This window comes from Oryzias latipes, chromosome 11, assembly GCF_002234675.1.
Source record: "Oryzias latipes chromosome 11, ASM223467v1".
In the NCBI taxonomy this organism is placed as follows: domain Eukaryota; kingdom Metazoa; phylum Chordata; class Actinopteri; order Beloniformes; family Adrianichthyidae; genus Oryzias; species Oryzias latipes.
The window spans coordinates 15,175,404-15,192,322 of NC_019869.2; the positions used below are offsets into that span (position 1 = coordinate 15,175,404).

Below are 16,919 nucleotides of genomic sequence, written 5' to 3' on the forward strand. Positions count from 1 at the left end.
GGAATGTCTGCAGAAGTCCAGCTCTTGAGGGTCAGTGTCGACCAGAGAAGGTCATGGCCCATCCATGAATCTTGAGCGGAGCATTGTGGTCCAATCCAGCCGACGAGCTGCAGCAGCTCCAATTGTGGAAGAATTTCGTGCTGGTTCTGACAGAAACAAGTAACAACACAGTGTGTGGTGTATGAGGCAACCGTATTCATCAAAGACAAACACACAGATTGGGTGTACCGTACTATTTGGTTCAGTTTAAAGAAAACCACTCCAGAGAGAAATCAGTTATGTGTGTGCTGTCAAGTTTGTGCACATGAATTAAATTAATTTTTCTTATTTTCTTTTCTGTATTTGTTTTTCTGTAAAACTGAACAGGTGTTAGTTTTTATCTAAGCATTTTTTATGGTTTTACTTCAAGTTAGAATTCATCTTTTTGCTTTTTGTGATCATACATGTTACTAGATAAATTCAGAAGATCCAATAAGTGATGTTAAAAAGTAATTTTTTTTTTAAACTTACACAATGAAAAACATTTTTCAATCATATCCTTTTTCAAACTTTATCAATGCTTGTTTCTTAACTGATGTTGTATTGTAAAATATCTGGAACTCTTTGATTAGAGGCACCATAACTGAACACATTTGTAAAACGACCGTTTGTGTTTTGTTACAATTTAAAGTTAATCTTTCATATATTCATTTATCTTTTTTTTATTGCTTTCTATTGGTTTATCTGGAATACCTCCTGAAATAAAGACAGCGGTGTCATCAGTAAAGAGCTGAACAGGATTCCCTTAAATATTTCACAATTGTTAAAGAAAAGAAGAAAAATATGATTGCTTGTGCAAGCTTACATAAGGACTTGATCAGGTTTAACACACTGGTTAGCTTTAAATAATCACACCCTCTTTTCAAAAATAAGTAAAATTGCACCAGATTTTAGTTAACACACTCACCTGAACACATGTCTCCATTTTCATGGAGACATCCTATCTGTGTGTTTGTATCAGGATACAAATATCTAGAAGTTAGTTAGTTTTCTTTTGTCTCCAAAATCTTTGTTTCACTGTTTTTCTACCCTACTTTCCCTCCTCCTCAAGTTTGGTTTTTCATCTCCAAAAATAAATACATCTTCTTCCGTTTGTTCCCATTCGGGGTCACGGGGCTGCCGGAGCCTATCCCGGCCACTTATGGGCGAAGGCAGGGGACGCCAGTCTGTTACAGGGTCCAAAAATAAATAAAACAAATTAAAATGACTAAACTGATCAATAAAGACATTTTAAGTCACTTTTAAATTCAGAAGGAGTTTGTACAAATTTAAACCCAGTTGTGTCAAATATTCAGCTTAGCTGCTGAACAGGACAAAAAAAAGGAAAACGATGTGGGTACAGCCGAGGTCAACGATGGCTGCCAACAAAAAAGAAAAATAAATTTTATTTTGACACTGAGGTTTAACGTTTAAGCCCCCTAAAGTTCAGACCTCAGCACCTCCCTGATTTTGATTGAATGGCTAAAATGTTTGCTAAACTAGACAATCTATTTGTGGACACATCATCATGTTTCTTTTGAGATTGTAAGAATTTTCTCGGCAAATATTAAAAAATAAAATCCATTTACTGACTCGCCAAATGGGATTCCGTAACAGAGGAGGGTTTTTTGGAGACGGAGTTTAAGTCTCCAGAGATTCCCCTTTGTAAATAAATGATTAAACAATGAGGTGGAAATTTAGCTTGTAAATATGCAGACATTTTAGATACATCAAGCCGAGTAATTGGTTCAAAGAATCTGGTTGAAAGAACGAACATGTGTTTTCTACATAATGGGGGCGCTTTAGCCGGAACTAAAAGGCCCATCATTGACGGCCTGCTGCGATCGGAGCAGAGGCGAACTGTCTGGGTGCCACAGTTGATGCTGAGGCTGCTTGTTCTTCAGTTGCTGCTGAGTGTCGATTCCTTTCGGAAAGAGAGAGAAGAACATCCAGCGCCGCCCTCTTCGAGAGATGTGTTACAGACACCCAGCAGGGGCAAAACCAATAAAGACAAATTAGTCACAGACACAATTATAAGGTCTGAAAAGCCGCAGCTTTACAGGGTGACACCTGTCTGCCGTCACAGCCGGCTCTGTTTTATCTGCGGCCATTCAGAGAGAAAAAAACTGCTTCCCGGGTTTCAAAGGCTTTACCTGCAGTCACGCCCAGCATCTGTTTAATCCATCTTACATTTCAGACTCCTTCTGCAGGTCGGACTGAGTGCAAATGTAATTATGAGGGGATTTTTTTTTTAAAAGGTTCCGGGTTATCTATGTAATAGATTGACTGGATGCAAAATATTCATTTTTTACCCTATTTTTACAAATAGTAGAAAAGCAATTGTGAAAATAGTTTGAGCAGCTACACTCTACACCTCCATTCCTGCTCCCACAATTCTAAGGGTTTTTTCATATTCGTGTTGCTGTTTTCATTATAAAAGGATTTTTATCTATTACAGCTGAACAATGCTGTGATGTGGCATCAAGAAAGACATAGCCTCAAATAATTTATTCTGTCAATCAAAAGGAAGCTGTGACATTACATTTAAAGGATTTCCTGTCTTTTCTGGTCTATTCAATAGACGCTGACCTTTAATGTCGAGGATGTAATATTGAACAGAATGCAAACCGAAAAATAACAGAAGCACAGATGCTTTAAGATTTTCAGCTCTTCTAAAGTTTGAAGCCTCTTTGATTTTCATTCATAGCGCTCCTAGTGTCTTCCGTGGTGGGTGACAGTACGGGACTTCTTCACCCTAGAGCCACGTTTTTCTATCACTTTTCATGTGTGGCTTGGCATTGTGCTGCAAAAAATAAATAAATAAGCAAGTCTTTCCCTGAAGGGTCTGGCAGCTCGGGATGTGTGTGGGTTGTTGTCAACACCTGAATATACGCAGGTCTTCCTACGTCCTCTCAAAACTCAGTCGACTCAACAGAAATGTTCCACAAAAACCTTCCCATTGACTGTAAAAGAGATCTGGACTGAGTGAGTGAGACGTCACCCATAGAAAGACTTGCTTTCAATTCAGTCTCCATTTTATTGTAAAACCGCTGTCGCCATGTTTGAACCAGAAATCGTAAGTAAGCAGTAATTGATCGGAGTAGGCCTGAGTCTATATTTCTATGGCAACTACTCTCTCCAATCAGGAGTGAGCATGTTACAATCTGTCAAACACCTTTTTTTTTTTTTTTTTTTAACTTGTCCTGTCCAACAGCTGGGCAAACAGATGAGAGCTGAGGGCCTCTTGTGTTGGACATATTTTATTTTAACAAGAGGGGTTATTCATCTTCAGACAAACCAAAGGTATGTCTGAATAAACCCCTTTTGTAATTGAGGCCAAACTTTATTAATTTCAATCATGTTTGAAAATCTTTGGTGTTGGACCGGACGGAAAAGGAAAGAGGGGAAGAAGAGAGAGGGACGTTAGAGAGAGGGGGGGTAGGAGGGTGATAATAGGAGGGGAAGGGGGGTAAGACCATGAAGCAGCATAGAGCAGACAGGTTTACTGGTTGTTTATTGTTACGGTACGGTTCAAATGTAGTACAAAAAGGGCGGGGCCTGTTCACACACACTCAAATATTATCAACACACCTGCTAGCTGCAAAAATGTCCACCTGTCGACATGTACACAAAACAGATAGTGTTCACGAACGCATACCTATGCCTTTAAACCAACTAGTGTGAAATCTTTCATCCATTCAATCATGCAAACTATTAGTGCAAAGGTGAGCTAACACCTGTGCTCAAGTGAGTGTTTATGTTCTTCTAAAATGGATGGTGGAATGTGAAAAGAAGGAGGAGGAGCGCCCAGCCACCCCCACACCCAGACCCCCGCCGCAGCAGCAGCGGCAGCCGGAATTCCCCCAACGCCATACGGGAACAGGCAGGGAACAACCGCCCCCCGGGCGACCAAGACCGCCACCCAGGCCAGGGCCAGCAGGACCGCCGCGAGGCCCCCAGAGCCAGAGAGCAGGGAGGCGCAGAGGGAAAGAGAGCGCCGCCCCAGCCCAGCCAGGAAAGCAGCCCCCCGCCGCGCCGGAAGAGTGTCAAACACCTTGAATGTTCAATCATATACTTTTATTAAGGCGTCTGATTGGTCAGTTATAACTTCTAAAACGTGTGCTACATCAAAAATGTAATGAAAAAAGATAATTAGAAAGAAGATGTTAGAATGAGTAATAGTAGTTTATTTTTCTATAGAAGTCTGCGGGATTTCAGTTTTTTGGGACCAGCAGGTACTTCCTGTTTGACAGGCCATAAAGGGGGGCGGAGTCACTCTGTTTGTTCTTATATACAGGCAATAATCCTTCCATTGGTCCAAAATGTTTGACCTGCACTCTAATTTGATGTGCCTGCTGCCTAAAAATAACAACCGGTCTCATGTTTATGGTTCTGTGGAAAAAGTATTTGCCCCCCCCTCCTGATTTTCCTAAATGTCTTCAAACCTTATTCCTAGTAAAACCAAAATGCAGTTTTTAAATGATTATAATTTAGTGAGGACCCCCTTCCAAATCTGCCTGACACCGCATGTGAAACAGTAATTACTCTCTAAACCTGACTCAGTACAGCACTGTGCATTTAGAGCGTGTTTTATCATGGCAGAGGAAGAATTTAATTTAACTTCTGTAGCTTTAGGTTTTGAAACAGAATCTCTTGAAGATTTTAGTTCAGACTTTGGCTAAAAGACTCTTGAAACTTTGTGTTGATCCATTCAGAGGTGAACCCTGCTGTGTTTGGATTGTTGTTCTGCTGCAAAACCCAAATGCTCCTAAACTTATGAACAGATTCTTCTTCAGAATTTTCCAGCAGAGAACATAAATTACATTAATTACAAATAAAATCCTCCAGGTATCGCTTATGCATTGAAGTCTCATTAGTCTCATACCATGACACTACTACCACAATATTTACTTCATAGTAGATGGAGCAGAAATTGTTGTAATAAATCATTTCAGTCTATTTGCACAAAATAAATTAAAACAGAGGCAAAAAGTTGGTGCATTTTTTGATTGAGAAACAACATTTTTACTTAAAAGCAGGTTCCCAACAGTTTTCAAAGAGTGCTGCAGAAAGGAATCAAGATTCTCTGAGCTCTTTGATAGAAATCTGTTGAAGAGTTTATGATAACCAACGTGGTCCTAACAGGAGAGAACTCAGTTGAAAATAAGTCAATTGGAAAATTGAGGTTCATTTCATTGATGTCCATGTTCATTTCTGTGCGACACATGGAGCATGCAGGTGGAAATCTAGCAGAGATTTCCATGTTTACGGTGATCTAAAGCAGAACAGCTGGACAGATCACACCGGTCCTCACTCAACTCCATGAGTCAGATGGTGGCTGCTGCAGAACGAATGTTTAGATCCATGTCTGTTGTCAGGAGTTTTAGGGTCAAAGGCAGTGGAGCTCTGTTTAATTCAGCTGTCAAGCAACGTTGGAATTTTGCGCAGAACCTCTGAGGATGAAAAAAAGGGAGGCTCACGTTGATTCAGAGAGATTTGTGTTTTGTTTGAGCAGCTTTGACGTTTCAGTGACCGCAGTCGAGTCTTGGCACTCTAATCTGTGTGGCAGGGCTTTTCAGACAGAGTTAATTAACCCAGAGGTCGGTTAATAATTGGGATTTGGATGTGCTTTAATTCTCTAAAGCGAACAGAGAAAGACTCCAAGTATGTTTTCAAGACAGCAGATTTCAAAGTCCTCTGGAATCCGTCCTGGACAGGCGTCTGCATCTGGGAAAGAACGGCTTCCTTCCTGCAGCCTTTCAGATGAGCGTCTTAATGGCCGGCACAAAAAGCCCCATTTGCACCAGTTCAGAGTGTGTGACATGTCTCTGTGTGTGTGTCAGAGTTTGACAGGAAATGGGTGCTTTTCCTCCTTTCATCTTCCATATGCTGTCGAAGCGTTCTGCCCCTACCCCACACACGTCGCTGCACCAGTCTGCTTCAAAGACATCTTTTCTTCCCACCAGTTTTCAAGACTTGTTTTTCCCAGATTTTCTCTGAAGATGTCCATTAAACCTTCCTTTTGCTGCTTTTTTCTCCTTTGAGTTGATTTACACAGGTAGCTCTCCTTGTTTGGCTGATTCCAACCAACTTTGTGTAGATTCCAGTCTCCCATTTCTCTCTAAAATGATGCATTTCATCATCTATTTTTGTCATAAACAGGCCAAACTGCTTGTTTCTCCTCTCTCCTCAGCTTCTGTGCTTTCCCTTGGGGGATCAAACACCTTGATCTCTAGAGATGTTAGGGTTATTTCTCACTTATATGTTTTAACTTTATTTTGCCCTCTGCTGTTCCAGGTCTTTGAGTTTTCCCTTCCTTCTTTAGTGTGGTCCTGTTTAAGCTCTTTCTGTCGTTGTTGTTTCAGATGAAATTGATATGTTGGAGCGCCTTTGGCTGTCTGGTATTTGCCACAACGATAAAATAGAGGTGAGTTTAAAACTTCATCTCCGTCATTGACTTAAGGTTTACGCAAAAAAGTCAGCTGATGCTGCATTAAAGATACACCCCGATGGAAATGATGTTTTTAGTGTTTTTAACATGGTCTTGTGGTATTTTTCTGATGATGAGCCAAATTAAGCTTAAAATTGCATTTTGAGTATTTCTTTATTTAAATCATTGTGAATTAGACGCAGACAAAACAATGCCGTTTGAAAAAGCCTGTAGCTGTGACGTAGGAGCTACTACACATGAACTGTGTGTTTGTGTTGAAATTTAGATCATTGGAAACGTTTATTTTTTCTAAAAGAGTATCTAATTAAATTTGTAAAAACATAAATTAAAGCCCTTTTTGACCCTGAAAAGGTCCTTTAATTTCACAACACATCCTAAATAGTATATCGTCAGCTTACATTGCAAAGGGGACTGATAAACTGATCCATGTTACAGAAATAATTAATTGGGTTGTGTGTGTTGAGAATTTCGGGTAAAAACCTCCACTAACAAGTGATTGCATTCAGAATGAAATTTGGCCCCATTATACAATGTTTGACAATCTTTGACTCCATACAAATTATCAAGGAGAATTTTTGTTTTTGATCAGAATTTTATTTTCCTGATACAGAGTCAATACTTTAAAAATCATGCACTTTTACTTTAAGGATTCCTTTTTTTTACATTCTGTCTCTCACAGTTTCCCTCTGAGGAACATTACAGACCTCCTTCCTCTATTTAAGTGGTGCTATTTGCAGAATCAGTGACAGATGAATACATTTTTATGCCTCTGTAACTGAGATGGTGATTCTAAAAAAAGGTTAAAAGGTCATTACCTCAAAAAACGTCATTCTGCTCTCGCTGTTGCTTTTTTAGTTTGTGTTTCTTTTGTTTGAATGTTGCTTGAACCAAAAAAAAAAAAAAAAACTAATTTTAAACTCTACAATTTAATTTGCCTATGCTAAAAACGTTGCAGGAGATTAAAAGAAAAACAGAGAGCATAAAAAGAGGGTTTCTTTGTTGGATTGACATGTTTGGTCTTTGCATCAATGTCACTGGTGCTGCAAATCCACAGTGGGGGGCTCCTACAACAAGACTCCCTTCTTGATTATGATTGACTGTTTTTTTTTTTTTGTATATTGTGGACAAATTACACCTGGTTTGTAATAAATTCCCCCTCTGTCTCATCTGACCCTCTGTCATTTTCCTTTACCTATTTCCCTTCCACCTCCCTGCTCTCTTTCCTCTCGTAAACCTCCCACTTTCCTCAAAGTTGCTTTCTTACTGTCTTGCAGGTGATGAGCAGTAAGCTGGACATCGACAACATGGCAGGAGTTTTCTACATGCTCCTGGTAGCCATGGGCCTGAGTCTGCTGGTGTTTGCCTGGGAGCATATGGTGTACTGGAAGCTGCGACACTGTGTCAAAAGGTCTGGTGGGATGGACTTCCTTCTGGCTTTAAGCAGGGTAAGGTGCATTTAACAAGAGGTAAGCCTAAATAAAATCTGTGTAGGTTCTGGATTGATCTTGTGCTTCAAATCTGCAGCTAAACGACTATAGGTCTGACCAACTGTGAAATTAGACATGTTCAGAATAATAATTCAAGAACAGTACATAAAAATGAGAGAACGAAAATATGTATCCAACTTAGTATCTTTACATAGAAAGTCCAAGAGCAGAGGTATTCCCTTCAGTGCCAACAGTATCAGGAAGCTTAGCTTCGGGTCTAAAAAATATTTAGTGTAAAATGAAAAAAAGGAGGCTGCAGAGGAAAGAAGAAAAACAAAATGATGGTGACAAAAAAAAGGTTTCAAACGACTGGAAAAGAGGTGAACTAGAAGAAAAGGCAGGGAACTTAAAAAGAGTAAAGAGATGGGGTTGTGGGGTTGTGGGGTTGCAGGGAAAGGAAGTGATGAAAAGTGCCATCACAAGGGAGACACACTTTGAGATAAGAGGAGAGCAAAAGAGCCCAGGAGACAGCTGGAGATTTTCTAAGGCAGAGATGGTGGAGTACAACAGGTGCAGGGGGAGAGGAGAGAGGGAGAAAAGCCACAAAAAAAAAAGAAAAACACAGGAGGAGAGGGGATAAAAGTGAGGTGGAAACTGGCTTGCATAATGCATGGTGGTGATATTTGACTTAGTCAGAATACCTGGAGACATGAAGTGATTTATTCCGAGCATACCCCAATAATTAAACTTTAAGAATGAAAAATGCAATTGTTATTTTGAAGGTGAAGATTGAAACAAGAATATAGAGATCATGGTTGCATGCTAAAATTGATGGAAACAAATTATTTAAAAAGAAAAAATCAAGTAGTTGAAGTTGGGCCAGAGTATAACTCGCAAAGGCCAACAAAATTATGATACAGCAGGCAAAAACATATATAAGTCATTTTGAAGTGACTTTAATTAGGTTTTGAATAATTTTCTAACCACAATTTTCTTTTATTTCTGGAAAACCTTGTAGGCCTAAAAAATGTAACACAGTCTACATGCAGTAGCTAGCCTTGCACCCTTAGCTATTGATAAACAGTGTGTCTTTATAAAGTCTTAACCATAGTTGCCTAGTTTATTGCTGATTCAAGGTAAGGTAAAAAATTAAATATACTATGTGGCTGCAAATTAAGTTTAGAACAGACAGTTCTTCCACTGGTTGGTCTAACTGTGGTCTGTCATCTTTCCACCCAGGGGATGTACAGTTGTTGCCAATTTGAGGATGAGACGGCACCAGGAGGGGGTGCCGGCACTTTGCCTCAATACCACACTGTGACCACCATGCCCAATGCCCCGCAACAGCACCTTGTAACAGCTACAGTAAACAACACAACAGCCATTGCCATGGTCCAACAACAGCAGAAGCATCATCAACAGCAGTCAGGGCAGACCTATACCACCATGCTACCCGGCTCACCACCCACTACGGGACATTCAGCAGTGGCATTGGGTCCCTCAAATAGTCCCTTACTAGAGGGCCCCATGCCTTGCTCCACCTTCTTGCCTCGTCATGACCGCAGACTGGCTGTGGTTGATCGCTGGAACAGACCAAAGCAAGAGAAAGCCATGGGTGGAGGCAGCAGTGGAGGAGTGGGTATAGGAGGAATTGCAGGAGGAATCACTGACCTACAGGCCAAACAGCAGTATCAGCAGAACCTGGGGCAGGCCTGGAGCATGCAAAGAGGAGCAGGTGTAGCATGTGATACAGGTTTAGATGAATACAAGCGTTACTATGGGCCTATAGATCCAGAAGGGCTTGGAAGTAACACTGACCAACAGGTTGGGGGCCTTCAGCAGACTCCAAAAGCCAATCCTCGAGGCATTAAAGCCTTGGGAATGCCACGATTGCCACCTAAAGGCATGCAGCAAGGTCAAGCACACTTAATTTCCAAGCCTCCTCCACCAATGCCATCCTCCCCTAGAAGGCCTCCCTTCTGGAGACGAGGAAGCCTTGCACAGGCAAGAAGAAAAGGCTCAGGGGGTCCTTTGTATGAGAATATCCTTCCTTTAGGAAGGCGAGGAGGGGGAAGATATGGAGCAAATGATGGAGGTAGAAAAAGGGGACGCCACCCCCTTCCACCTCCTACTCTTCCAGTCCCCCTATCGTCTCCAACTCATACCCCAACAACTCCCTCCTCTCCGTGCTGTTTCTACTCATCTTGCTCCAGTGCCTCATCTTCCTCCTCCTCTTCATCCTCCTCATCTTCTTCTTCATCTACAGGGTCACTTTCTCGATCAAATTCCCCCTCTTCTTGCTCCAGTGACAGCTCTTACAACTCATCACTGAGTTTCCGTTATCGGGCAGGAAACCGTGACTTTGTAGTAGATGATGAGGGTGATTCAGATTTACTCACAGAAGAATCCAGCCTTTTGCTGGGATCAAAGAAAAAGATCCGCACCCGTCGAATGTCATCCCGCTCACTGCCATGCAGCCCCCCACCTCCTCCCGTCCCTCCCCGAAAGCCCCGTCCTCAGAGGGACTATGTTAGGGACAGAACTGGAAGTCAGCTGGCCCAGCTTCAAGAGTGGTGGGCCTCTTGGGCTGACAGAGAAAGAGTAAGAAGGAGTTCAACAAGCCGAGGCGATGGAGAGGTGGGTAGGGAGGAGAAGAGACACCACAAAGAGAGAGAGCATGAGAGAAAGAGAAGAAAGAAGGGGCGAAAGAAAAAGAAGAGGGAAGAAAGGGAAAGAGAAAGAGAGCGAAAACAACGCAAAACAAAGAAGAAAAGAAAAAAAGAGGATAAGACAAGAAAGAGAGATCAGAAAAGGTCAGAGCAGGAGGGAGGAGAGCCAGATAAAAGAGAGGAACCCAAATCAGGGACACTAGACTTCCCTCCATACCCATCTTTAAGACGACAGTCTTTTCGGAAAAAGAGCGAGAGCTCAATCAGAAGCTATGGATGGAACATCCCAGGTGAAAATGAAAGAAAAGAAAGAGAAGAAAAGGAGCGAGGTGATGGAGAAGACTGCAAAGAAAAGGAAAGACATCACAGAAGAAGAAACAGTAAGCATTATAATAGTTCTAGTAGTAAGCCCTCTACATCTGTGAAATTCTGGGGAGGGGGCAATCCTTCTTCTGATGCAACTCCATCTGCTTTTTTGCCCCTATTACCCGCCTCTTCTAAAAGACGTAAGAGTAAAAGTTCAGATAGAGATACTTTGGGGATTGAAGGAGAGAGAAGACCATTGTTGGGAAGGAATGACCGAGGTGAGTTGCAATCAAAGGAGGGGTTGTCCTTCCATGAGTGGGAGTCCCCAGCAGAAAATGTGGAAGACGGATCAGAACCAGAGATGAGGAAAGCAGAACATGGGAAGAGGCACAGAGGAGGAAGAACTACATCTGATGAAGAGCGGGAACGTGACAAGGTGGTTGGAATATATTCTGATGATGATGGATCTTCAGGAGAATTTGGGAAATTTGAGAGATACTGGGAAGATCATGAAGGGAGGGCAGTTGGGGGGATTGGAGGAGGAGGTTGGTTCTTTAGCACTTATCCTTCAAGGGACAAAACAGGGAGCATCAACAGCAGAGATGATCTGTTCCAGGAGAGAGGGCAAAGGTGGAGAACAGCAGAAGGTGGCTGGAGTTCAAGTGCTGTTGGAGGTGGAGGTGAAGAAAGGGGATGGGGATCAGGTTCACACTGGCCCCCGCCTCCCCTCACGCCACCACCTCCTCGACGATATTGGTCAGTGGATAAGCTCCATGTGCAGGAGGACAAGAAGAGTAAGCGCAAGTCAAAGGACAAAGGCAAGGGACACACAACTTGCTCGTCGTGCCATTCACCCAGACATCATCCGCACTCCTCCAAATGGGCACGTGTGACTTCACGAAGCCAGGAAGAGCTGTACCGCCATTGTCAAAGTTTTGGGGGTCCTTTAAAGCCAAAACATGATTCCTCATCCTCAACAAAACCTGATCGATCACATAATCCCACCAAAACTGGCAGCCAGTCAAACATCAGTATCCAGCAAAGGACACAGAGAGCGGACAGGGATCGGGAGCGAGGGATACAACCATCGCCACCTTCATCTCTTATACCCAACTTGCCACCCCCACTTCCTGCCCTCCCAGCTCCTCCGTCCTCATCTCACTCAATCCACGTACCTCCCCAAACCTCATCCTCTTCTGTTTCCTCACCCTCTGTGGTATCGTCCGCGCCAGGAGCACCACATGCCTCCTCCATGGCTTCGGCAAGTGCCAAGTTGCAGTACCAGAGACTGCGCTCCATTCCGCAGCCCCAGAGGTTTCCTCAGTCTCCTCATTTACCCCTCAAAGCCAAGAGCCTTTGCTCACGAAGGGACTCAGCACAGTTCTCTAGTGTAGAGAGTGAAGTCTGACGTACAGCAAAGGGTCTACAGCGATGTGGATCTCGTGCAAGGTTCATGCCACCCTGAGGAATCGTAAACCTGGCAGCATGGTGGCAAAGTGGCTTCAAAGCCAAATAAGAACTGTTATGCACTGAGCCCTTTTATAATGTTCTGCACAAACAAGCAAACAAACCAGAGAGCCAAACAAAGTCAGTGGAGTATTTCAGCGGAGTGCTCACTGTTGTTTCCTCATATTCTTCTAAGTATGTAAGAAACGACAACTGCAGCATTGACTTTCACTCTAACTGACCAAATCAATAAATCAAATATTAAACGCAGTGAAACTGTAAAGAGACTATTAAAAGAGAAAGACTTGTAGAGAGGAAGCAGAGAGCAGTACTGTATTAAGAGGAACCTTTATGCTTGGTGAGGGCTCAGGAACTTTATAGTACCATTCGCCTGCTGCTCTCAGAAGCCTTTAACAGAGTAATATCATTTTTTGTCTTTTAAACACAGTGTATTTCTTTTCCCGCAACAAGCTGTTTACACCCCCGCAGAACTGTGACACCCACCAAGGGTTACCACTGTTGTGTCATCAAGATCATGTGTAAAAGGGATGTAGAGTGATTATCATCTGTTCTTCTGGTATCCCTCGTCTTTTTTGCTTTTCCTCCCTACCCCACCAACTCACCTCTTCTCTGTGCTCTCTTTATTTTGGTCTGTCTTTTTCTTCTCCTTCCCTCCTCATTTCATACGTCAATCTTCTTCTCATCTCGTCTCCTAGTCGGCCCTCCTGGCTCCTCTCTTTGATGTGATTCTTCTGTGTCTGTGCTTTTCTGTGTTTGTATTCTTGACAATACAGGGTAAATCAGCTGTGACTGAAATTCTTCTGGCTTATTGAAAAGCTGAGTGCTAAACTGAAGTCAAGCTCTCCATCAACCTGTACAGCGTCAGCAGCTGTGAATCTTTTTGCTTTGCAGAGTATTACATCATCTCCCCAATATGTTAGAGTCCTCATGCGCTCACACACAAGTCAAAGGACATGTCAACTCATGTGTTCATCTGTTCTTCTTGAACAATACATGGTTTGACCTTTGTTCATGTTTAAGCTCTTTTACCCAGAGACCATTAATTTATTTCTGTGTTATAGTTGTCGTTGCTGTTGATGGTGTTCTATATGTTAAACATATATTAAATCTAATGTAATCACTGTGCCACACTACTCAAGCTTGGGTGCACATCAAATGTTCCCTGAACTACCTTACTACAGAAACAGACACCGTCTGTGCTTTCTCCTCGTTTTCGACTGAATGTAAAATCCAGCCACAACACGAGTTCTGCAGCAACATTTACTATACAAAGTGAAGATGAACACAATTAAACTTCAGAAACTTATGATTGCTGTGAAAAGTATTTCTGTTGTGTTTTGTACATTTAATTTGTTGGATAAAAAGAAGATACTACACAAAACTACCCACTGAAATAAAAAAATGATAATTATAAGGGGAAAAAAAGCTGTCCAAACATGACAGGGTGAACGTTAATAATCTAAACCCAACCCACTCTGTGCCACCCTAAACAGACACAACCTTAACCAAGTGTTTGTAAAATCCAACAGTTTTTCTTATCTTTGTGAAACCTTTTACTTCCTTTTTCTTTGCGGATCTAAATAAATTCCATGTTTGCCAGAACTGATGACTGTTTATAGAGTCATAAACAAATTCTCAGTGGATCTCCTTGATCCTCTCAAAAGGTGGGCTCTGCTGTATTTGGATCCTAGTTGTGCTGCTGATCCAAAGTGCTCTTAACATTGAGCTCATGAACTAATAAATATTTTTCCATCAAATTTGTTATTATTTTTTGGAAACGACAACTGAATTGAGGGTCCCACCAGTTAAAATAAATCATGCACGTTTTTTAAGAAGCAAGGAAGGCTGATACTACCACAACCGTGTTTGAATGTTGCTCTGATGTTCATTTTCTCAAATTCTGTTAGTTTGACCACAAATGTACCGTAATAGTGATGGAATTACACATTCAAGAATGGTTATCTTCTGTCTCATCAGAATATTTTTCATGGAGATAATCAAGATGTTTTTGTCAAATGTAAGGTGGGTTATTGTTTTGTTTTTGCTTAGTGGTTGTCACAAAATGGGCGGACGCCTGGTTCCAATTGCAGCAGGTTTAATTAGCAGAGCTAAAAGTGCAAAAAACTAAATCCAGATCAGGCAGGCAGGGGTCAATAACAAGCATGGGAGCATCAGAGAAGAAACAGGAGTAGTCAGGATCCAGGCGAGATATGGTGCAGGCGGCAGGCAAACTGAGTGAAAGACAAAACAGGGTCAGGAAGTCAGGAGATCAGATCCAGATATGATGCTATTTATAATCCAGGCAGAGTGGCACCAAAAATACTTCCCACTGAGTGAGGCTCAGTGCAGTGCTTACGTGTACTGTGAGTGATTTGCAAATGAAAGTCAGGTGTGTGTCATCCAGGAACTGTGCGCTGGGTTTGCTGGGAAGTGGAGTGAACTGCATTCAGGACTCTGGAGACGGTTCCCGCTGGTGACCAGACAGGGAGACAGAGCTCTGACTTCTGACAGTGGCGACTTTCTCTTTGAATGCTCCCTTGGATCCATTTATTGTACAAAGGTCTCTAAAAGTTGTATCCCAAAGTCCAAAAGTTATTTCCATGTTGTTCTGCTTCTTTATTGACCTCCTGGAGGACTCCTTGGGATCATTTTGGCCACTCCTGCGATGAATTCCACTGCTTTGTCTTCTCCCTTTGTGGATGATGGCCTCCACTGTGACTCCCTGAACTCCTGAAGTTAAAAGAATATCTTCATAAGCCTTTCAGACTGATGCATGGCATTCACTTTGTGGTGAAAGAGGAAGTTACTCTCACAAGAAGCAATGTAGGTTTGGACAGCTTTTTACCCAAAATAGATGTAATCATATTTAAAAATATATATTTTTCCTTCATTGGGATACAGTTGTAATATTTTATAAAACACTTTAATCAAAAACATTCACAGAAGTAAAAAGAAATCTGAAAAACCTTTATAGATTTTATGATCTAATGTTTATTTTGCCACAAGCAGGACGTTTTGGAAAAGGTCCATGGACATAAACTGCTGTCACATGTAAGGACTAATGGTCTTCACGGTTTAAGTGGAATTTCATTGGTCCAGAAAAAACTACATGCAGTGCCAGAGCCGTTTTGATGTCAAAAAGACTACCTGTGTTGAAATCTGGCAGATGGAGGGTGTGTGAAAAACACAGTGGCACCTTCTTTGAAGTGTTTATTTTAAGAACAACAAAAAAAGCCTTTATCATCTTGTAAATGTTGAACCAAGAGCTTTTGCTTTTTAAAATCCTTGATCAGGCTGTCACCAGCAGTTACCCCTTATATCCAGTAAACGTGGTGTTTGGAGTCTGTTGAAAAGATGGTAAGGGTTGGTACAGAATTGTTACGGTTTATCAAAACCGCCTGAGCCATGCTTCTCAAAGGTACAGTTTAGCTCATGTTGATTGCCTGGAACTGCATCTGAGCCATAAATTCCTCCAAACGAAGAAAAACAAAAGAAAACTTATGTTTATAGCATAAATCTGTTGTGTACAGTTTGATTTTCTTTTAGAAAAAAGCTCTTTCTCTCTCTATATATATATACATATATTTCATATATGCAGTATATATTTGTGGCGATGGGTAGAAAAAGATGTTAATATTTAAGAGCATAATTTTTTTCTTCATTTAAATAAAGAGTAAAAATGTTTCACGAATCTGTCATGTTTACTGGCATTTAGCTTATTTTTTCCAATGGATAGATCCAGAGAAAGTGCAATGCTTAGCATTTAACAATCAGTGAGTAATGTAACATTATTATTATTTATTACTATTATTTTTTGCATTCGAACAAAAAATATTACAAAAGCCAGTTAACCTAAACAAAGACACATCTTAAAGAAATTATTTAAAAGCTGTAAAAAATGTCAGCAACAAGAATTGAATCTAAAATAATGTGTTTCCCCTTCTTGTTTTTCCCTGTGTTTTTCCATCATGCTGGTTGGTCTAAAAGCTATTTTGTATTAAAGTCTGTGAATAATTTCGTTTCATTAGCAAAAAAAAAAAAAAAATCATAATAATAAATTTCAGAACTAAAATATATAAGTTTGTCTAAAATTACAGTAGTATCTTAATGAATTTGTCCTTACTGTCTGTGTCTCTTCTTGTGTCACCTCCCTGATACCAAGTGATAACAGAGACCAGCATGTAACTGTGTTTTTGCTTACTCATTCAAGATCATCCGCCTCCATTAGCTATTTAGTGTAGCTAACACAAGCCTGGATTTGAAACAGTGACAACTGGGAGGGGTTTGTTTTGACCATGTCACTGTAGCGTCAGTGACGTGTATCTGTCTACCCAGAGAGGCCTTTTACTTTTGGTTTGGGCTACAGATTTGCTACTCAACAGGACTTTTAGTAACATGGCAGACATTTTCCACGACTCTAACACACACATAGTGGAAACATTTATAGGTGCGATGTTGCAGTGCAGTTATCTGACCTCTTGGTAACACAATGTAGCGAGCAGCACAGACTTATTTTTTATTATTTAAGAATTCCTCTTGTTTGGTATGTTTTTCCTCTTTTAGGAGTTATATTGTGATCAG

At 41.3% G+C, this 16,919-nt stretch overlaps 1 protein-coding gene across 1 annotated transcript in view; it reads left to right on the forward strand.

Annotated features, from left to right (window-relative positions):
* LOC101172912 (glutamate receptor ionotropic, NMDA 2D) overlaps positions 1-16,383 on the forward strand; it is a 244,735-nt gene extending 228,352 nt beyond the window's left edge. The window contains exons 17-19 of the mRNA XM_011480970.3: positions 6,384-6,445; positions 7,744-7,914; positions 9,136-16,383. Coding sequence (XP_011479272.2) covers positions 6,384-6,445; positions 7,744-7,914; positions 9,136-12,279 — 3,377 coding nt within the window. The 3' untranslated portion in view covers positions 12,280-16,383. The remainder of the gene's footprint in view (positions 1-6,383; positions 6,446-7,743; positions 7,915-9,135) is intronic.
* Positions 16,384-16,919: the final 536 nt, after the last annotated feature.